Genomic DNA, 23,233 nt, shown 5'->3' with positions numbered 1-23,233 from the left:
AAGTCCAATTGATTCATTACCTCCATTAATTCTCTTAGTTCTCTGTTAGGTTTCTGTCTGATTGACCTGTCCATTGGTGAGAGAGGGGTGTTGAAGTCTCCTACTATTAGTGTGTGCGGTTTGATGGCAGCCTTGAGGTTTAGTAATGTTTCTTTTACGTACGTGGGTGCTTTTATATTAGGGGCATAGATATTCAGGATTGAGACTTCATCCTGATGAATTGTTCCTGTTATGAGTATAAAATGTCCCTCTCCGTCTCTTCTGATTGATTTAAGTTTGAAGTCAACTTTGTTAGAAATTAGTATGGCCACACCTGCTTGTTTCTCTTACATGCTTTCTTAATCAAAGAGGGAAGAACCATGGCAAAGTCAGTCAGACAAAACCAAAATACAACAATATAAAAAGTTCAGAGTCTGACTTATAGGCTCCACACTCACAGTGTTTTTGATCCTTGGAAAGGGTTTATTTTACCTCACTGCATATAGTCCATCCTCTAGAGATGTCAGAGCAGGAGTATAAGCCTGGAACCTGGAGGCAGAAACCAAAGCAGAAGCCAGAAGGAGTGCTACTGCCCGGCTTGGTCTCCTTATGATTGTTCCGCCTGCTTTCTTAGAACACCACCTAGGGGCACCATCTAGATAGCATCTAGCGTAGGGGGTGGAACTGTCCACAGTGAGCTGGACCCATCCATATCATACATCAATCAAGAAATTATCCCCATAGGCTTGTTTGTTGGCCAGTCTTGATGGGGGGTTGCATTTTCTGTTTCCTCTTCCCAAATGACATGTTGAGTTGACATAAAACTAACCAGATATTTTGTCTATTGTGGTTCTATATGAATTCTTGGATTGTTTTACTATAATTCTATGAATAATGATATCAGAATCCTGATGGTAATTAGATTCAATCTGTTGACTACGAGCTACTTTCATGATATTAATTTCTAAAATTTGCTGATCAGGAACACGATTCTTTGCATTATCTAGTATATTCCTTTCTGTTTTTTTTTTTTAATACTTTGAAGTTTTCAGTGTAGAGGTCTTTTACATCCTTGCTTAGGTTTATATTAGCTACTTTTTGGGAGCGATTGTGAGTAAAATATTTTTAATTTCTTTTCTGAGAGTTCATTGTTCATACATGTGAAGACTAATTCATTTTGTGTCCTAAAACTTTATTTAAAATGTTTCTTGGAGCTGAAAGCTTTCTAGTTGGTTCTGTAGGGTCTTTCATGTATAGATAGGACTAGATTAACATATTCCTTTCTTATTTTTGTTCCTTGTGTGTCTTTCTTTTTCTTTTCTAATCCCATAGCTAACACATGGAACACTGTATTGAATAAGAGAGTAAAAGGGGGCATCTTTGTCTCATCCCTGTTTTCAGCGGAATATATATCAGTAATTTTTCACTGTGGTATAATATTGGTTGTAGGTTTGTTATAAATAACCTTAATGCGGATCTTTGTCCTCTTTCTTTTTGTCACTTTAGCTAAGGGTTTGTCAGTATTATTAACTTTTTCAAAGAACTGACTCTTTGATTTTGTGTGTTCTTTTAGTTTTTATTTCATTAATTTTTGTCTTATTTTTTTGATTGTTTCTTGCCATCTGCTGGGTTTGAGATTGATTTCTTATTTTCCTAGAATTTTGAGTACATCATTAGATTGTTTATTTGAAATGTCTCTAGTTTTCTAATATGAGCCTCTACATCTATAAACTTTTCTCCTAGGACTGCCTTCGCTGTGTATGAAAGAATGATATATTGTATTGTCATTTGATTATAAGAATTTTTAATTTTCTCACAAATCTATTTAATGATTCACTGTTCATTCAAAAGTGTGTTGTTTAGTCTCATAAACATTTTTTGCTATTACATAGTTTTTCTTGATGTTGCTGTTAGTATCTTCCATCTATACAAGGATGCCCTGGGGCTATTCCAGAGCCACACTGTAATGCTGAAGTGTGGTTGGAAGATGAGTTATATTGGGCAAATACATTGATTAGTTACATAAGAAAATACATTGAAGATAATAAAAGCTATACTTCCTACTGTTGGATAAAATACTGACAAGTCTACATAGGAGGCGAAAAATAATCCTAGCGTGCCAGGTTTGAACTATAGTATTGAATGAATAATAAGCTGTGAATTTGTTGTGCGTATGCACAGAGTATGCATTTATTGTTCACATATCTATATAGATTTTTTTCAAGCTTATTGCTTACCACAAGTGTCTAAAGGCATTGCACCCAAAGAAGCAAGACCAGCTGCCCAGATCATGATGCATAAATGCTGTGCTATCAAAAGAGTCAAGATCCTTTGAAAAAGGGGCTGCTTCAAGAGCTAGGCCAAAATAAAGAACATGTTTGCACTCAGAGAGTCTTAGCCATGAAGTAAAACATACTCCAAAGCTGAACTCAGATCCAACATCCACATAAGATTCAGACATAGCAGCTCGCACCTGTAATCCTAATGCTGGGAAAGAGAGCCAGGTGATCTCTGGGACTCAAGGCCAGCCAGACATTACTAGAGAACTCTACCTTCAGCAAAGGTCCTTGTCGCAACAACTAAGATGGAGAGCAAGTGAAGACCTGCTATCAACCCCCAACTGCACACCCACAACCGCACATACACCATACACACACACACACATACACACATACAAAAGGGATAGATAATTGATGGATTATTACTCGTTGAATAAAATAGGACCCATGAGTAGTAATAAAGCTTTCCTACACTAAATGTCAGCCAGTAAACATAGAGGCAGTGATAGGCATGTAGTATCTCCATATGACAAGCATCTCAGTGGAAGGGATTAGTGACATAGCTTACAAAGGAGTGTAAGAAATGGGTTGTTGACAACAGAATAGCTCTGATCATAGAAACAAAGTTGTAGGGCTGGGTGATAGCCTTATGATGTAGAAATCTGACAGATCCCATCTCAATCAGATGATAAAGCTCAAGTTCACCAGTAGTGGGTGAGCCGGCACCCTGAACCCTCAAATGTGTGCACAGAAAAGGACATCATAGCCTCTCTGTGGTGTTCTTTCCTGTTCAGAAAATGTGACCTGAATCCAGGTCATGAAAAGAATATCAGAGTCACCCTGTAAAATATACCGCTTATTCTTCTTATAGCCATTGAGGGTTAATAGAGAAGGGTTGGTGTGGGTAGAAAAAAATGGAAATTGTTTCTGCTTAGAAAAGCAGAAAGAGTCATGGCAGCTCAAGATAACACATGGTCCATGATGTTCTGGTACCAGAAAGAAATAAGAGAAATGACAGGACTTATATTAGCTCTGTGACTGGTGGTCCTGCTGTATCAGGAGGTTCTTGACTTAAAATGTTAGGATAACGAGGCGCTCCATCTGCAGCTTGCTCTCAAGAGCTCCCGTAGATGATTTATGATGGGGGAGGGGAGGGGATAGTATAGCAGAGGGGAAGGGGGATGGTGGGGCAGAAAGGAAGGGAGGGGATGAGGACTCTGGGTTGGGGTATATGGTGAGGCTTCATATGTTCATGAAGTTATGCAATTATAAGGTTTGTCCCAAGAATTCTGTAAAGAAATGATCCCAAAACAGATGTCAAAGATGTCAGCAGTGACCTTATAAGGTTTCCTGAGAGGAGAAGAAGAGCACTCCAATACCAGATGGTCAGCTCTGAAGTCACACATGAAAGTAACACTATACAGACTGAGCTGACACTGTATATACTGAGCATGTTATATTGACGTATTTAGGAATAAGTACACAAAATATACATATATGTATGTAACAATTATTGAAAATAGAGGGCATGAATTTGAAAGAGATCAAGGACGTATATAGGAGAGTTGGGAGGGAGGAAAGAGAAGGAGGAAATTAATTATATTCTTAAAAATATAAGAAATAAAAATTTTTAAATATTCTTGCAAGGTAAGTGTATATTGGGTATACTTGCAAACAATAGTAACAACAACAAATAGAATTAAAAAAAAAAGAATAACTAGAGCTCTCTGCTACATACCCCAATAACAAAGGGACTTGCCACATCTGGGTGCATAGTTGTTAAATATCTTTTTTGGAATATTTGAATATTTAATTTGATAAGATTTTCCAGTTAAAGTTAACTAAGAGGATCTTTATAGAAAGGTGTTTCAGTCCATATTTAATTATATTTTGAAGATGCTGTTAATTGTATACAAGGATGAAACAAAATGAATGAGAAATTGAAAGATCTTGAGAGAGATTCAAATGCATTATATACTTAGAGAAATGTCTAATGCATGTCTTCCATAAGTGTTTACAATATTGCTTTTTGTTTTTGTTTTACTGAATTGCTAGGCACTTGGAGGTGTCCCAGGAAGTCAGCCATTACTCCCCAGTGGAATGGACCCAACACGACAACAAGGTAATTAAAGTGGAGGTGAAACTGATGCGTTGAACCAGCGAGGAATTTCTTCCAGAAGAACTTCATTGCTATAAATATTCCAGAATTTTCCCGGATGTATTTTCACAGCAACATGACTAAATGGCTTATTTTTCCAGCTAGTTCTTAATTATACACTATAGCAGGTTAGAGATGCTGACGTAAGAGACAGAATATTAAAATGTCTAAAATCTTGTGCATGACTTCTAACACATAGGAAGTTAAGTGATTATACACTTTCAGTTCCTCCACATTTTTCATATAGAGGACTTAGGGATGAAAGATGGGAAGAGCACAAAGTAGCATGTGACTTCAGTAGTTGAACAGTTCCCAGGAGCCTTGGCAATATTTAGGGACCATGAATAGCAAAGGCTACATTCCAGGAAATACTGTCCTAAGGGAAGAGGAGCAAAGACTGTAAGAGAAGTAAACACAGATAAGGAAGAAAATTTTCGCTAAGAAACCAGTAGAGAGTGTGGGACAGGTGATAGCCGGAGTTGGAAATGATGGCTACAATAGTAAAATACGGTGGTGGCAGTGCTCAGATGTGGCATGGTTCTACCCAGCAAGGAGGAAACTGGTCTCTGGTTTAGTGCTCATAGCTGTTCTGTTGCTAACCTCTTCATACTTCCTTTAGGACATCCAAATATGGGTGGACCAATGCAGAGAATGACTCCTCCAAGAGGAATGGTGCCCTTAGGACCACAGGTAAACAGTCAGCCTGAGAGGGAAACACTGGGCTGCTGCCTCCTGATAAAAGGGCTTTGTTTGCTGGGTGTTAGCATATACACTGGAGTATTGACCAATCACGGGCTGATGACATTAGACACATAGATATCAGTTTAAAATTCTGAAATTAAAAACACAGTAGGTTGTATGCTTTATGTTACAAATAGCTATATATTTTATATTATAAAAATTGCAAAAGATAATAAAAACTTACTTCTGGCTAGTAATCTTTTCTGATGACTTCTTGTCACAGTTCATTATGTCAGTGTGAATACTTCCTATGCAAGCCATAAAGTAGTTTTTTTCTATTAGTATCTTTCATATCTATTTCTGTTAGCATGAAGGAAATAAATACCTTCATATAAATTTATCTCAGAAACTAGAAACACCAACAATAACCCCAAAAGTTAAACCATACAAAAGGCTAATAAAAAATAATTGTAAATACCAACCATTTAAACAAAAGCAAGAGCCATGCTCATGAATGGGATAGGAGATAAAGTTGAAGTAAAATCATTTGGAATGGCAGGAATCCCATTGTGATAGTCACAACATATCCCTTTCAAGTGGAATGTTTGTATCAAAAAATATAAACTTCATTTCCTAAAAGATAATGAAAAACAATTCCTACAACAGACATTTTACCATGTAGCTGCCACCCAAGGGTAAACTGCCCTGTCTCTTTGTACCTGTATTATATGAACAGGCTCTGGAATGATGTTTGTAGCTTTATGCATAGACAGAATATACATACATGTTCATTTTGCTTGAGACAGGTCTCACTGTTTAGCCCTGATTGGCTTGGAACTCATTCTGTAGATCATACTGACCTTGAACTCACAGAAATCCTCCTGCCTCTGAATCTCCAGAGTGTTAGGATTAAAGGTCTGTGCCAGCAACCTGTCTCCCTAATTCCATAAATATCACATCTGTGGTTTTTGACCTTAAGATCTGTGTAATAAAGTGAGATAGTCATTTCTGGCAACAACTTCGTTTGAAACAAAGCACTCTACTTAGCATAATGGTTCTTGAGTACTGTTAGTTAAGCAAGTATGCACAGAGCAGGATGACCATGGAGGTAATGTGTATTTTATGGGTGACATAAACTTACTCCAAGTTAAGATATATTTATAATATATTTTCATTTAAGGACAGCAGACAAAAATGATTTTTAAATTGGTATCAATATCCTTTCAGTGGAAAAGGAAAATGATATATTTCATCAGGGAAAAATTTTTCTTCTGATATGGTATTTGAAATTGTTTTCTCTTTGTTTCTGTGAGTGTCCCTTAGCTAGCCTGTGTTCTTCAAACAGCAAGTTCCATGGACTTATGGAAATAGTCTCTTAAATTGCATAGCTATTTCAATTTCCTCTAGAATCCATAAGGGTAAATAAGCTACATACACTTAAAAATCAAATAGTTGGGATGAATGAAAGTGTTAATTGAGAAGGTATAGCTTGCATAGAGAGAATAAGCTCATTCCATATATCTAAATGCATCCTGAATTGTAGAATTCAGTTTGCTATAGGATAAAACTTTCTAATAATTAGACTTCCAATAAAGGAAAGACATATTAAAGTTTCCTAGCAGACAGTCTGAACACCATTTGGTGAGGCACATGGTATTGGAAGAGATATTCGCCTGGATGAAATAGAACAGTGGCCCCAGCTCTAAAATTCCAAGATTCGATATGAGCTCATCCCATCTGCCTTTGTTGCTCACATGGAAAGCCTTTTGCTATTCTTTTCTTCCTGAGTTCTTTGTGGTTTGGAATATTATTCACAAAATGAAAATATTTTATATCTGTAAATCACGTATTATATTGGATAATCCTTCACTTTCGATGACAATTCAGTTTAATTAGCTCATCTTTTATTGAAGGTCTGCTGTATACCAGACATCCTACTTGACCATTAGTATAAAACGATTAATAAAATGGGATTTCTGTCTTCAAGGTGCGTACTGTTGAACAGGAAATGCAGCTGCATTTAGAAAGGCTATTATCTAATACTAAAAACCTAGAAAACAAAATATGGACCCTATGTAATTACACAGCGAGTCAGCACAAGAACATAGAAGTGATGCTTTAGAGTTGAAAAGTGAAGCAGGGAGTTTAGTTTATTAACATCCTCAAAAAAGAATTAACAGCTACAGTTTTTAAGTAGCAAGTGCCATGTTTTAATTCATCAAGCACTCTGCTAGTTTATATTTCATTTTATCCTGTGAAAATTATACATGGAAATCAATATTATTGCCGTTCAGGTAAGGAAAATAAGGCTAAGAGAATGGTTGGCCCATATAAAAGAATGGCTATTGTGGTACACACCTGTAATCCCTCAACTCCAAAGGCTGGGGCAGGAGGCTTTCAAGTCCAAGGACAACCTAGACTATGTAGAGACCCTGTCTCACAGAGACAGCATGCTGCATAGGTCATAATGCTATGACAGTAGAGACCCAAGCTGATACGTCTCTGTGCCCAGAGTGGAATATTAGATTTTCTAAAACTCACGAATAAGGTGAAAGATGGCAAGACCTCCTCGTGATGAATCACTGAGCCTTACTTTACCATCTGTATTTTTCATCTCCATGACTTTTGACTCTGACTACTACCACTACTACTGCCGTGCATGGCCCAAATATTACACAGCCAGCTTCCCTCTTACCTAATGGCTTGTGTGGTTAGAGTGGCTCCCCACAGCTCACAAACCTGAGTGTAAATGATTTTTCCTTAAAGTGAAAGCAAATCAACAATGAGAGTAGCAGGTTGGCCGGGTGACTTCGTTTATCAAGTATGTCATTCTGTCTAGAATTAGCAGACCTTTCTTATTGATTCGTTCCTTTTCTCCTAACACCCCTCCAAAGAGTTTCCATAGGATAAGTTAGCGTGATTATGAAGTGTAGTTTCTTTCACTTGGAAAAATCCAGTAGGCTAGAATTATAACTAGGAGAAGTTGGAAATGAAGGCAGAAAGCATAGGCTGGGACTGGCTTGTTAAAGGAGACATATTCAGGAGTTTAGACCTATTTGACAGGTGATCTGGGTCATTATTTCTTTTCAATGGTATGAGTAATACTGTAATTTAGAAAAAGAGTTGCTCAAGGAAGTAGAAAGAGTAAAACAGAAACCAATTAAGATGGTGCAGTAGTCTTCACACTAGGAAGTAGAACACTGCAGGGACTTTCACTGCTGCAAGCAGCAGACTCTGGCAGTTGACCAAATATGAAATTTATTTTATTTTATTTTTAAAAAGAAATGACACCAGGAACTTGTAGAAATTCCTAGTGTGGCTGGACAGTGGTGGCTCACGCCTTTAAATCCCAGCACCCAGGAGATAGAGGCAGGCTAACTCTGTGAGTTCGAGGCCAGCCTGGTCTAAAAGAGTGAGTTCCAGGACAGGCTCCAAAGCCACCAAGAAATCCTGTCTCGAATAAAACCAAAAAGAAAAGAAAAGAAAAGAAAAGAAAAGAAAAGAAAAGAAAAGAAAAGAGAGACAGAGAGAGAGAGAATAAAGGAAGGAAGGAAGGAAGGAAGGAAGGAAGGAAGGAAGGAAGGAAGGAAGGAAGGAAGGAAAAAGAAAGAAAGAAAGAAAGAAAGAAAGAAAGAAAGAAAGAAAGAAAGAAAGAAAGAAAGGAAAGAAAGAAAGAAGAAAGAAAAAAATTCCTAGTGTGGCCTTTTAATGTGGGAGGTGATGCCAAAGTACTAGAGGAAGAGTGAGCATGAGGAACTCAGGCACACGCAGGTGATGCTGGTTTCTGTGTGCTTAGCATGAGATGACAACAGGCATACCCGACCCCTGTGGAGCTCAGCATAATTCAGCAACGTAGTGACACACGATAAAATAGATGCAAAGTCCTGGTGTATAAGCAGTGTTTGAACAGATTGGAGCACATAAGATTACCCATGAATGTGTATTTATTGAAAATAATACTGTAGCTAAAACATGAGGGAAAGTAATATTTAAAGAGTGAGCAAAACCAAAGGAGCCAGCAATGTAGCTGGAATACAACACTCGAGAGAAGGGAGATTGGCATCAAAAAACCAAATGTGAAAATCATTGACAGTGTCAAATGTATTAACATGATAATCAGAAAGTAGTCTTTGATCCTTCTTCCTAACTAGTAAGCTAATATGATATGGGTACTAAAACATTAAACTGCTTTTCATCTCCTTTAATGCACATAGTAGGTATTTCCTGAGGTTTATTGGGTCACACAATTCAAGCAGGTGTATTTTCAGAATGCTTTAGTTCTCATATGGTTGGGTGTTGTAATAGCACATGTCTACGTTGGATATATTTCTCTATGAATAGAAGCTTGTATTTAGCATTCTCGGGTTGGGTTTACCGGTTGAGTTTCTTTTCAGACTTTGTGTAAATATTCTCATCTAATAATTTCAAACCTATTGAATTAATAATTTATCTAAAAACAGAATTTTGGGACTTAAGATATGTTTATTTGAAAAAGTAAATAATGTATAGATATTAGATAATAATAAAGATATGTTGAATGTTATAATCTTGATCATTTAACATGATCCAGTGATTGTCCATATTCATAGAATTTTTGAATGGCATGAACCAAAGTAGTTGTGCTAAAAATAGAAGCAAAAATACAAGAGTGGACCCCTCAGAGAATGAATTACACAGGCCTTACCAGTCAGGAGTTATGTAGGGAAGTCATTAACCTGCTCTCCTTTCTTTCCCCCCTCCTCTTTGGTTTTGTTTTTTTGTTTTGTGGTAGTCTGACCCTTGGTTATCATTACAGAACTATGGAGGTGCAATGAGACCCCCACTGAATGCTTTAGGTGGCCCCGGAATGCCTGCAATGAACATGTAAGCAAAATGCTTATTACTCTGTTTAGTGAGGTCTTCTGTTTACTGTCTTCTGAAATTACACAAACTTATAAAGCAATTTAAGTGCCTCAGTGTCTTTGCTGTATGAAAATTAACTAAACAAGAGTGCAATTTTTGCTTCATTTTCATGACTTACTATCATATTTTTCTCATTTTTACACAACTTTCAAATTCTTTTTGCATTTTAGGTACCATAAATCACAACCTTCAGTCTATTGCTTTTTAATAATTACGTATAGAGTCATATAGAATCTATATAACACTACGAAGAGATGCAGACACCAGAACCATGTACTAACTTTGCAGAGGTTGATAATTGAGAATTCATACTCATGTTAATAAATTCTTTGTGGTAGCTGACAATACAGTTAATACTCATAAAAATATGTCTGTGTTTCCATCATTGGGGCCACTTTCAACACAAAAGAAGTTCTCTGTGGTGACATCCTCTGTGTTCAAGAATGCTCATAGGGGGCTGGAGAGATGGCTCAGTGATTAAGAGCACTGACTGCTCTTCCAGAGGTCCCGAGTTCAATTCCCAGCAACCACATGGTGGCTTACAACCATCTGTAATAAGACCAGGCGCCCTCTTCTGGCCTGCATACATGGAGGCAGAATGTTGTATACATAAATAAATAAATCTTTAAAAAAAAAAAAAAAAAAAGAAGCCGGGCGATGGTGGCGCACGCCTTTAATCCCAGCACTCGGAAGGCAGAGGCAGGTGGATCTCTGTGAGTTCGAGACCAGCCTGGTCTACAGAGCTAGTTCCAGGACAGGCTCCAAAGCCACAGAGAAACCCTGTCTCGAAAAACCAAAAAAAAAAAAAAAAGAATGCTCGTAGTACAGGATTGGTTCTCTTTGAAAACTCAAGTTGTAAGTGGGTGAAGAATAAACTGAAGATGTTTGTTTTACTGGAATGGCCTTTCCAGTCCGAAAAGAGTAGATTGTTTCTGTTGCAATGCAATTTACTAAAGAATTCTATTTATTTTGCATTCTCCAACCTTCCCTTGAAGACCTGTATAAACTAGATCTTGCTAATGACTTTTCCGAATTCACCAGAGGATCACCAACGTGGCGGAGCCTAAAGGAAGCTCATCAGACATGATTAACGTGTTCCATGTAGGCCTGTAAGGCTCCTCAACTTTACCTGCCATCTGCCTGTTTTTAGCTCCTTCCGTATTAAATGAAACAACTCTGCTGTCATCCAGTGGCGTGAAGACACACTGAAATGAGCTCTTCTGATGTATGCAGGGTTCTTTAAGCTTCTGAAACCATTTTCATAGGATGTAATTTTTACTAAAACTGAAAATAGGTTAATAAGTGGATACCAGCCAGACTCAAAACTAACAGAACAGGGAGGAAAGTAGGTCAAATTTTCCTATAACATCTTTTTGCTTTTGAAATAAAAATGGATAGACATGAAGTCTGGCTCTTGAACTCCTCACAGACTCGCCCTTTATTAGCGCCTGCTCCAGAGGATTGAATGATATTTTCTACTTATGTCAAAGGCTGGAGCTCTTAACAGTGGGCTGGAAAAATACATGAGACTTAATTTAGATTCTCACTTTAAAAGTCAATATATTTTAGTGAATTTTCAATATGGTCAATCAGGTTGTCAAGTGTGAGAACATATCTAATATCATTTGGTGGAGTATGTGTGTGATAATTAGCCACACGGCCAACTTGAGATAAGCCTGGTTTTGCTGGTACATTGTAAAATTTTATTTTTATGTGACTTCAGAGACTCAAATAATTACTTACAATTTTTTAGTTCCTTCTGGTGTATGTACTTGAGCATTCACATAGGAGTACTCTTAATTCCCTCGACTGTTAAGACTAAAAATGTGGCTAAAATTCTTAGTAGGATTTTTTTTTTTTTTTGGCGAGAGCTATTTAGGCTACTTAGGTATTAGATAGTTTGAAATATTTTCTCTTATATAAGATTCTATAATTGATATGAAGTCTAGTTCTTAAAGAGTATAAAGCCTTACAAGCTTATTCCCATTTTTTTGTTATTTTCCCTTTTATTTTGGAGCATTCTATAATTATTTTCATTTTTAGTAAATTAGGATTCTCTCAGAGACAATGAAAAATACATATATATTTAAGCATAAAATACTTTTCTGTGGCAGGGAAACTTTGCAGTTAATCAAGTTCTAGTCAAAGAGGGAAATCATTGCATTGCTGCTCTCCCTAGCAAATCCAAGGTAAACCGAGACAGTAAAAACACCATGTCCTCCTTACACTTGTAAAGTAAATTGAATTGAAAGTTGTTATTTGTAATCTTTAAAGCAAATGTGTGATTCCCCTTACAAAGATTTTTTTTTAAAAAAAAATGGCCCGTGGGCCTTTCTTCATGACATTTTAAAAGAAAAAAAATTAAAAAGGAAAACCCTGTTAGGCTATTGAAATTTTGAAAAATAAGACATGGTGTTCCAAGTTTTATTTTTAGATGGGTTAGGAGCAAGGACAGGCTTGCCAGAGAGTTGGGGAATATTTCTTGTCATTCCTTCTCATGTGCTGTGAAGACAGGACAGGAGTGTAAACAGCCAGCCCTGGCTATATTAATTAATTAAATTATTAATTAATTAAATGCTGTATTCTAACCAGCCACATAGCTTTTAATTGCAGAATTAAACATTCACAACAAAAATTTGCTAAGCGCACCAATAAAAGTTCATAAATAAACATTGGTCACCTGGAGGAAAGGCTTACAGTGGCAGGAAGTTGACACTCGGGACAAACTGCACATTCAGAGTAGGTTTTCATCTCTTCTATAGCAAGTAAATACCCAATAGTAATTGATGGATAGTAAAATTTATAAACATTTCTAAATGTGTTACAGATTGGTTTTGAAAGGAAACACCAGTAGCAAGATTCCAGGGGCTTCAGGCCGTGCCCTGAGCACTGCCCCTGCAGCAGGTAGCCATTCCTAGAAAGTTATTTCTATGCAGTGGGTTATTTAAATGCGTGAACTCCACAGGGGAATTATCTCCTTGGTCGTCACGATTCCAGCAGTCCATCATAGTAGATGCTTATCAAAAATATGTACATCTTTCACATATTCTCTTTTCTTTGCTTCTAAACAAGGCTCATCTAATGTTTATTCAAAATAATGCTTGTGATGCAGTTGTCAGGTCATCAGAAGTGGACATTGTTGAGCTAACTCAGTTGTTCTTTAAAACCACTAGGCGTTTGATTTGGCACTATTTGTGGAACTTTGTTAGTGTGTTTATATGAGTTATATGTAATTTCCCATAATGTTAAAATGAAGTTAATACAAAATACAGAATTCTGCAATTAGATTAGTGTAAACAATAGAAATAGTGTTACTTATAATAAATTTAACATTGAATTTATGGTATTTAAATAAAAATTTCTTTTAATTTAGCTTCTAATTTAATAGATAAATTTTAAGTTAAATGTTTTATTTCATTTGTCTTTTTCATACAGTTTTTTAAAAGAAATCACAGTGACTTTGTATCAGGAATGCACATGCCATAACATGTGTGTGGAGGGTGGAGGAAGCTGTTTTCACCTTCCCCATTGGTTCCTGGGGACAGAGCTCAGGCTAGGAGGCTGGCAGCAAATATCTTTACCTGCTGACCCTTGCTGTGAGCCCAATTCATATAGTTCTTACTGGGTCATTTCAGAGCTCTGATTGTTAACTATATACCATCATAGTATTTAACTTCCCATGATCTGACTATTTTCTAGGCTGTTTCAAGACAGATGCACTGTATTTAGCATCAGACAGACTGGCTGATCTTTCTACTCAGAGGCTTTACTAGAGCAGTGCATCCTGTTTTACAGCATTTTATGTCCATCGGGACAATGAATCCTATATGTAAAATAGTCTTTGAATAGTGTTCAGTAATCACTTGTGAAATTCTCATTACCATTGTCATCCTTATCAATATCACTTGAAGGGGAGAATTCTCCTCAGGGCAGTTAGAACAGAGCCTGAGGAGGGTTTATGCCCGCTCCCTCTGTTTACGCCCTAGGAGTACCAACCAAGCTAAACCAAAGTGGCTGTAAAGATCCCTAGCAGACATAGCTAACATAATAGGTGTCTAGGACAGTGTCTTTATTTAATGTTAATTACTTTAGATTTAAGGTTCATAGAGTCAAAGGACTGTTTTAAATTAGAAAATTTCACTGCCATAATAAGAACAGAATTTTCAGTAACTAATAAAAGAAAATAGTCTGATTTTCATAAAACGATATTTTGAATTTAAGTATTCAAATATACTTAAAACCATAGCCCAAGTATATGACTTTGGTTTTAATTAACTGGGCATTAATTTTGTTTATAGGGTAAGAAATATAAAACATTCTCCTGAATTCTAAAATGAAGTTGGTATAGATTATCTCCTTTCATTTCAAGACTTGTTCTCTCTACAACCTTCAACTAAAATTATGAAAATATGAATATTTATACCTGTAGAGCTGTAATTCACATGCCCATTTAAAGGCTGCATTCTTTTGTGGTAAACAGTAGTACTGATACTTGGTAACTCAGTGGCAGCCTTACATTATAATGATACTGACAATGAGACTAACCTCAGACTCTGTGCTTTCCCGTGGTAACCAAGTCTTCATTAGCACCAGATGGTACAGTGATATATAATCTATTCTTAATATAATTTTTAAGGAGGCAAGTTTAGATAGTTCTTATTTGAAATTTGGCAGTAATCATTTATGGAATGTTTTATAAATAATTTCATTTTGAATGATACACAGGTTATTCATACTGATATATTGGATTATATTTATCTGTATTTGATCCCTTTTACTCTGAAACTGGTAAAAATCATTTAGGAGCATATATGGACTGCTATGGGCGACTTCCATTTCTTGTCTATGAAAATAAATAGTATTTAACTATACATGAAACTTTCATGAAATAATTTTTTTGTTCAAGGGAAAGCTATCAAAATGACTAAAAAGTGATTTGGGTGTGGTAACTGAATTACAGACATGAATGTTTTGAGCCGTGTTCTTTATTCACTGGGAAACCATTTAGGCACATGTTGAAATTTAATCTGTCATATCATTTTGTAGGGGTCCAGGTGGTGGTAGACCTTGGCCAAACCCAACAAATGCCAACTCAGTGAGTATACATATTTTGCACTTTGTAACATTTAGCAGTGAAAAGACTGTTTGCTTTTGAGAGCTCCACAGGAACTGAGCATAGCTGTATTAAGCTTTTAAAGAAGGTGCTCAAAAAATAGCTTATTTTCTCTTAAAAATATATGTTTTTGAAGTTTTGTATTTTATTCATTTCCTCATGTAAACATGTGCTCTGTGGCAGTTAACAGATTTCGAAAGGTAGAAACAGTGAGTAATGCAATAGTGTGCCTGGTGATCCACACAGTTCATAAGGTTTGATCTTCTAGAGTAGCTAAAGATCATTAAGTTGCCAGATGAGATGAGTCTCGATTAGAGAAAACTGAATTGCTATGATTGTGTGCTGTTTATCATACCTACCAGGTGCACATTTGCCTAGTGCCTATTAGCTAAATTGCCATCCCTGCACATCTATGTATCTGACACCCTGGGAATCTTTCTTATATTTTGTGGCAGTAGCTTAATGCATTTTTCTCTTAATAAGGTCACAGAGATATGTGCACAGGTTGAAAATTAAGCTATCAGGTTTTAAACTGAATGATCCTGGAGATGGTTTTTTTCCTCTTTGAAATCATAAGCATTCCACTAGGTGAGAGAAGCCTGTTTTAAACATTAGTGTGGTGTGCACACTGTACACAGACACCCAAGGTAAGCCAAGCAGACTAAGCTCCATGAATGAAGTCCATGAGCACTAAGAAAGGATGGAGCTTGCTGGTTGTGTACAGGTGCTTCCACTCACTGGTAATTGCCCAAATGCTAAATAAGTCTGAAACATAACTAATATTTAAGATTAATGTAAAACTTCAAAAAGTAAAAAATAGGTATATGAGGTATGGGAAAAAATAACCATAGGCCCAATGCTGTTCTAAAACAAAATCCAAATTTCCTCCAAATCAATTAAATCATTCATGTTTTAGAGAAAATATTAATTTTGTATTTTCTTATTTTCTTTTGGCTTTAGTAGTCATGACATTGACTAATTGTTTCAGGTAAAGAGAAAGATGTTGTTTCCACTTGGGTGTTCAGTGAACTATTGAGAAAAATCTCAATATTATATATATTATATATTATTTTGCCAGATTATATTGTAATGTGAATAACTTCTTCCCAGGGCTTTCAGTTGCTTAGGATATGTTTCCTTTTCTTTGCTTCTTGCTCTTTTTCTTAATTTGTTTATTTGGGGTTTCACTTTGAAATGGCATCTGGCATGCAGTACAAATACTTTGCTATTTTTTTCTGTTAAGAGACCTATTAAAATGTTTCTAGGTAACACGGAGCTCTTTGACAGTCTCCCCAGTTTCAGAGTCCAGAAGGAATCCCTGTTCCCTCCATGAGTGATGAAACTAGACAGAAAAGTGAAGCCTGTGCTGCTCCTAAGCTTAGTGTCCACACAGCCGTCCACTGCAGGCAGAGAACAATTCAACAATTCATGCTCCATGTTCATCAGCACCTTTCCCCCCCTTCATTTTCCAAGACAGGGTTTCTCTAGCTTTGGAGCCTCTCCTTGCACTCACTTTGGAGACCATGTTGGCTTCAAATGTACAGAGATCCGCCTGCCTCTGCCTCCCAAGTGCTGGGATTAAAGGCGTGCGCCACCACCACCTGGCTAGTCCATCAGCACCTTTTGATACATACCTGAGAGTGTAGCTGAGAGCCACTGAGGACCATGTATGGCATTTGGGGAGGTAATAGGGAAATAGCTGTGTTGTACCTGGTAGTATATTATTCAAGTAATGTGAATTTAATATGGGCAGAGGTGAGACAAAAATCCCATATTCTGATGAATTTCAGTTATGAGGACCCCGTAGCTTCAGGACTCATCTGAGCATTGGTGTATTAGATCAGTGGATCTAGATCATCTTAGACCCCAAGAAATACTAGGAACTGGCCTGGAAATGGGCACAATAAACTGCTCCATGGCCAGTATGGAGTGGACATTTGACCAGTACAGTTTAGGCAAGTAAGAACTGAAGGGTAGTCCCTTCTGTTTATGTATGCCATATACAGAGATATCTCTCCTAACTCAAAGGACGTGCACTGGGTAAGCAATGGGGCACATGTGAGGTTCTCCAGAAAGAGAAGGAAGTCTTCTTCCTAAGCTTACAGAGGAAGAATACGCCTCTCATGGAGAGTGAAGAGCTAAAGGAAAACTGCAGACAGTGGGTGGCCTTCTAGAAGAGAGGACTTGTGTGAAACAGAGAGAGGCAAACGCAATTGATCGCTGTGGAGTGGTGACTCATCTGAGTTATTTTGATTGACTCTCTCTACATATTTCCTATGACAGAGCCTTCCATCTGATGTTGCTGGTATGTGTCTGTCTGCTCAGGACAGCATATTAAAGTGGGTTTTCTGGTTTTTTTTTTTTTATCTTTTTTATAATAATCATGAAGCCATGTCAGACACGCAGGTGGCTGGGAGAAGGCCCAGGCCTTCCCATGCACCCTGTGCTGATGTTCTCCCCTTTGCTTCACGATCACTCTGAGCAGTCGTCCCTGCTCTGTGTAAGTCTCCTGAGGTCCACACCAGCTATTTCATGGATCTCCTGAAAGTGCCCCTGCCAAACCGTGCTGAGGGTCATAGCCCTGACCCTGACTGATGCTGGTTTAATCTACAGATCTTACTGGAATTTTCCCAGTTGTCTAAATAGTATCTTTATGCTACTCCTCGGCCCTGTACCTGTCGCTTTTCCTCCGGAACAGGCCGCTCAGCTGGCGTTTGTCTCTGCCGGCCGCAGCTGTGCTGGCTGTGGAGCAGTTGTTCAGAAAGTCCCATAGCTTGCTTTGTCTGACACCTGCCGGGATTGGCGGGAGGAGCTTTGTGTTTTCCTCACAACACCATTGCTGGAGGCTCCTGTGGGCCTGTCTTGCCTCTGGTCACCTTAATTTGGATTGTTTGGCTAAGCTGCTGCTGTGAAGTTTCTGTTACATGAAAATTACTGTTTTTCTCTATAAATACCCATGTAGAACCATATTTGAAACTGAGGTAAATGTTCTTTTTCTTTCTCATCCTCAGCAGCCATTTTTAGCATCTATTGGTGATTCTTACCTGAACCTGTTCTTTCCCCACTGTGTGGTCACCAAATGGATATTTTAAAAATGTTTTCTTTCCTTCTCTCTTGGTTGAATTTTTAATAGAGCAAAGGCTTGTTCATTCTGAAAGCTCTCTAATTATTTACTTTCCATGATAGTTATTAACACATTAATTGTACAAATTAATGGGAATCTCTGTTCTCAAGTGCGTTTGTTCATTTGTCCTGTCTATCCGCCCTTCAAACCTCTATCCTGCCTTTTCCATTATTCTTCTAGCCCCCTCCCCAGTCCTTAGTAGTCTTTCCTCTAAAAACCTTGATTTAAATCTGATTTAGGTTCAAAGATTTGAGAAAATGTACCTCTCTTTCTGCTTCCCTTTGCTCTATAGCCCTTATTCATACCACCAACAATTATGAGTATTAAGATACAGAATTCCCGTCTAACTTAGTCATGCAACATACTTGACCCTTAATTTTCTTAATCAACTTTTTGTACCTAGATGATTGTGACCCTTTGGCTCTGTGATTTTACTTATCAACTGTGTCTTCATTTTAACATGTTTTAAAATATTTACTATATTTTGTGTGTGCACACATGCATGTGTGTGTGTGTTCCTGACTGTATGTAAGAGCACCCAATGTATACAGGAGCCTATGGATTTCATGAGAGTACACTGGATTCTCTGGAGCTAGAATTATGACACCATTTATCATTATGTCCTTCGAGATAATTTATGAAATGATTCTCAGTTCTGCAGTTCTGTGTATTGTGGTCAGCATCCCCCACAACTCTCTTTGCCATCTCTTGACTGAAAATGTACATGTCTAGAAAACCCTTTAACTTTCTATTGCATGCATTCGTTCCTGGTCCAAGCATGTGGCCTTATCTTTTACCATACAGCCCACAAATCCTACAGTGTAGCAGCCATTAAACAATTGTGTAACATCCCCTGAATGTATTGTGCAGCCTCATTTCTTTTTGTCCCTTCAGGTCTTCTCATCATTCTTGTTTTCCCTGCCTTCTTTCTGTGCATCCCAGATCTCCAGCTCAGAAACAAACCCACTATACTCACTCAGTGTCTTTGTCTCTTCAATGTAGTGTGTGTCTTTCATGCTATGTTATCCCATCCTGGGCATCTTTCAAGAGCACAGATTCAGTTATGTACCAGCAGTAGCAGCCCAAAGATACAGAATTATAATCAGATGACTGAATATATTATAGAAATAGTTTATATAAACTAAAATAAAAGAGCTTGTCCGGACAAAGATGGGAGTAAATTTAACAGCTAGGTGAGATAAGAATTGGTAAAGCATTTAAAAGTGATAGTTCTATTTCACCATGTGAAAGAATTTTCAAGACCTAGTTGGAGGTGCTGTCCTTGAAAACTAACAGAAAGTCTTGTTTTCTTTTTCTCTCCAGCATAATAATTATAATTTTAAATCTGTAAACAACATCATGCTGAACTGAAATAATGGTTTAATGTATGGCAGGAGGGCAAACTGTCTACTCAGAATGACTTAATGGCTCTGAAGGCCAGCTCACAGAGTGAAAAAGAAGTCCAAATTTTAGAATTTATTTTTCATTCAGAAATTTCATGAGCTGTGTGCTGGACCCCTTTGGTAACTTGAAATCTGGCAAATGGAAATATTTATAACAAGAATTTTTCTTCCTCCTAAAGTTTGCGTGCTCATTGCTTACATGTCAGGGCTTCTGCAAAGGCTGAACCAGAAAATGTGAAGATTGTTAGGGCAGAGCATAGAAGATGTAACTAGTATGTCACAGAGTGTGGTTGTATTTGTGATTTTCTCATCCTCGCTTTATGTTTTCCTCCAGGAAATCTCTTGTAAAACAGAGACACTAACTAGCAGATGACCAGAGAAGTAGGAACCAGTTTGGTAGGCTTTGGAAGAATAATTAAGATACTTGGGAGACAAACTATAGAGTATAGGAGAATACAGGGCTAGTTTAGTTGTAAACGGACCAAGATTAATTGACTAAGAAAACATGAAAGTTTAATAAAAAGAAATCCAACAGGAATTCAGGGTAAGTTTTGTAAGCATGAGTGTAAGTCAGGCAAAGGAATTGCCCAGATTTTGGCACAGGGGTGCTGAACTCTCAGAAAGGAAAGAGAAAATGCAGTATGTTACAAAGTTCAAGAATGTATTGTAAAGATGATAAAAGATGGTTAGATTATTGTGCTAGATAATATCAGAGTAAGAAAACCCTGACCAGGTGCTGAAGACAGGGAGATGAGATGGGTTCTAGGAACCAAGAGAATGCTGACAGTTCAGAGGGGGCAAATGTCTGTATTTAAAGCAATGTATTAAGAAGTCTGGATGCTAGACCACGACCTAAAAAGGGTACAAGAAAGCAATGTCATGAGCTTTCTGAATGGAGGCCAGGGTCAGTGCTGTGAGAGACCCTAGTACCCGGAGGAAGTAATGCCCTTCACTAGTAGCTGAGCACCACAGCAGCCGTGGGCTCAGTCAGCCCCCACAAACACCAGAGTAGAGGCTTTGGCGCCCTGTGCTCTGTGCTCACACAAAATAAGGACCCCTAACAGTGAAGAGAAAGCCTTTTCAAATAGCTTACTGTTAAATAGTTCTAAAAATCATCAAGTATTTTAAAGGGGAAACTGGTTTATGGAGTTCCTTATTTGTGGCCTCGTATTCCTGTGTTGTTACGGCAGGTTTAGGGGCCGTCAGAGAAAGGAATCAGCGTATTTACCACTCAGGTCTTATTCTGGCCCTGACTAGCTCATTCCAGGGAGACAAATTACTGTCTTTCCTCAGAATAAAGCTCATGGGCTGTATCATGCAAGTGAGCTAGTGGGTTTGTTGAAAAAATGTTTAACTTTTCCATTAACACCCACACTTAGGTGTTTATTTTAAAGTCTGTGTTTATTGTTCACTTCCTTCATCAGCGCCTTGTGAATTAGAACCTCCTCCTACCTGGAAAATGGCCTCTTCCAGGGAGCTTCATCTGAAGACAAAGCACATTCTTCACAGATTATCAGCCAATTCCTTTTAATTTATTGCATTGTTTTAATATTAACTAGGCAGGAAGTGTGAGAAATGACATGTACTGGATGAAAGTAGCAGCAAATGTCTTTTAGGGTGTACATAGACTAGAAGTTTTATATGTACAGGCTACTAATTCTGGTTTCCTGGTCTTAGCTGTACAAGTATACATCTTTCTATTTATAGACTATCTCATTAGTACCACACAGTGGATACAACTCACCTAAGCCAATATAATTTGAAACTATAATTTTGAATTCCTCTTGAATAAAATCTATATTTTCTTGTGAGTTTAATATAATGCTACAATTGCTTGGATTTGGGGGGCATTAGATAGATATAAATTCCTTTATGTTTTATTGTACTTTGGAATATATTTTCAACTTGATTTTAAAAAGGCCAATTTATTTAATTCAATCTCATTCAGTCACATGAATCAAAATATTTGTTTCTGTCCTGCTCATGTTTCAGATACCGTATTCCTCAGCATCTCCTGGAAATTATGTAGTAAGTACATTTGGGTTTGTTTGCTTGTAAGAATTGATGTTACATTTTATTTGAGCAATGAAACTGTTGCCCAGATGTTCCGAAGAGCCCCTGTGTATTGACCAAGAAGTGAACATCTTGGGTTGTTTCATCTGCCAACCTCAATACATATGTTGATGTTCATTAGTGAAACAGTTATCAGTCTGGCTAGAATTGCCTGGAGTACTCTGTTTTACTTTGGCATATGTTTCTGGGAACCACTACAATACTCTCTATCCAATCATGAGGAGAGCCATCCCAGTTACAGAATATTATGTTTGAATTCACAGTTCTCCATAAGAGTAATGTACACACCCTCCCTCTGCCCGCTCACCACACATAAAGGCTAAGAAAACATGACGTTTTATCTCAACCACAAAGTGGATCAGACTTCAGTAATAATTTGGAAGGATCTTATAGGCTTTTTCTATTACTAGAAACTGAAAATACCTATTTCATTGTTACGATCTAATACATATTAACATTTCTCAGTATTTTTGTAGACCTAAAGCCAAAACTTGTAGGTTTTGGACCTCCTCTCTTAAAGTCACAGATGACCCTTTGGCTTTACTCTTTTATGATCCTTTTTCATCCGAAGACCTCCAGAAGTGATAATTTTTTTTTTAAATTTAGGAGAAAATATTAACACAAAAGCAAGTATAAAATAGTAAAGTAGGAAGTATTTTCCAAAGTAATTTTCAGAGGTTATGGGCAGCTACTACACAGTAAATACAGGTACACAAGAGGAAGATGAATGAGCACCTTAACCCCTGCAGAAACACTATGTGCTGTACCTGGACCTGGGACTTAGTGCTCAGGGTTCCCCTGAGCAGTTCCAGCCAAAGACGGCCAACTCTTGACATAATATGTATGAAACAAAATAAAGGAATTAGAATGACTCTCTTTCTTAAAGTCACTTCATAGGCTTGAAAAGTTGTTCATGAGATTATATACATTTATTTTAAAAGACATTTTAGTTGTTTACTTAGTGGGAAGTACAGATATTATTTGAAGTAACTGGTAGACTGTATTACACACTCAGAATAAAGATTTAAGTTAATTTGACTCACTATACATAGGGTACCTGAAGAATTCTAAAGCTCGTTGCCTAGCCTGTTGGTTTAGTTGTCAGAATTAAAGGCAGACTCACTCCTGCCTCATCAGGGGATGTGGAGCTGCAGCCTGCGTAGCAGCAGCCTCAGTGAGGACCCTGTCTCGTTTCCCACTGAAGCAATAGCTAGTATACTGAGCTCTGTATCACAGCCAAAGCCAACAGAGAAAAGAAGCAGCATTAGTGGGTCTGGAGTGCGGACCTCTAAGTGAGTGTCTCTTAGAGACTCTCTGTGAATGTCTTTGTAGTTTTAGTAAAATGTCAGAAAATTACAGCGAACAATTAAAGTACACGTGAATTATTCCTACTTTGTTGATTTGTAAAGGCTCTATTAAGTGGTTTCTTAACCTCATTATAGGTGATGTGATTAAATCATGAATAATAAACCAGTGTTACAGGCTTATTGTTTTTGGAAACTTGTCAAAACAGTCTCAACA

General features: G+C 37.5%; 1 protein-coding gene across 6 annotated transcripts in view; it reads left to right on the top strand.

Annotated features, from left to right (window-relative positions):
* The window catches only part of Ssbp2 (single stranded DNA binding protein 2), a 259,155-nt gene that overhangs the window by 207,875 nt on the left and 28,047 nt on the right, over window positions 1-23,233 (top strand). For 3 of the 6 annotated variants that reach the window (XM_050153854.1, XM_050153852.1, XM_050153850.1), the window contains 5 exons: window positions 4,314-4,380; window positions 5,036-5,106; window positions 9,893-9,960; window positions 15,046-15,094; window positions 21,632-21,667. In XM_050153854.1, coding sequence (XP_050009811.1) covers window positions 4,314-4,380; window positions 5,036-5,106; window positions 9,893-9,960; window positions 15,046-15,094; window positions 21,632-21,667 — 291 coding nt within the window. Of the gene's footprint in view, window positions 1-4,313; window positions 4,381-5,035; window positions 5,107-9,868; window positions 9,961-15,045; window positions 15,095-21,631; window positions 21,668-23,233 lie in introns of all 6 variants that reach the window. The other 3 variants (XM_050153853.1, XM_050153851.1, XM_050153849.1) reach the window with 1 other exon arrangement.

The sequence above is a fragment of the Alexandromys fortis genome, unplaced genomic scaffold, assembly GCF_014885135.2.
Source record: "Alexandromys fortis isolate MF-2015 unplaced genomic scaffold, M_Fortis_MF-2015_v1.1 scaffold_79, whole genome shotgun sequence".
In the NCBI taxonomy this organism is placed as follows: domain Eukaryota; kingdom Metazoa; phylum Chordata; class Mammalia; order Rodentia; family Cricetidae; genus Alexandromys; species Alexandromys fortis.
Note: the sequence above shows the minus strand (reverse complement) of the source record. Positions and strands in the feature narration are given on the sequence as shown.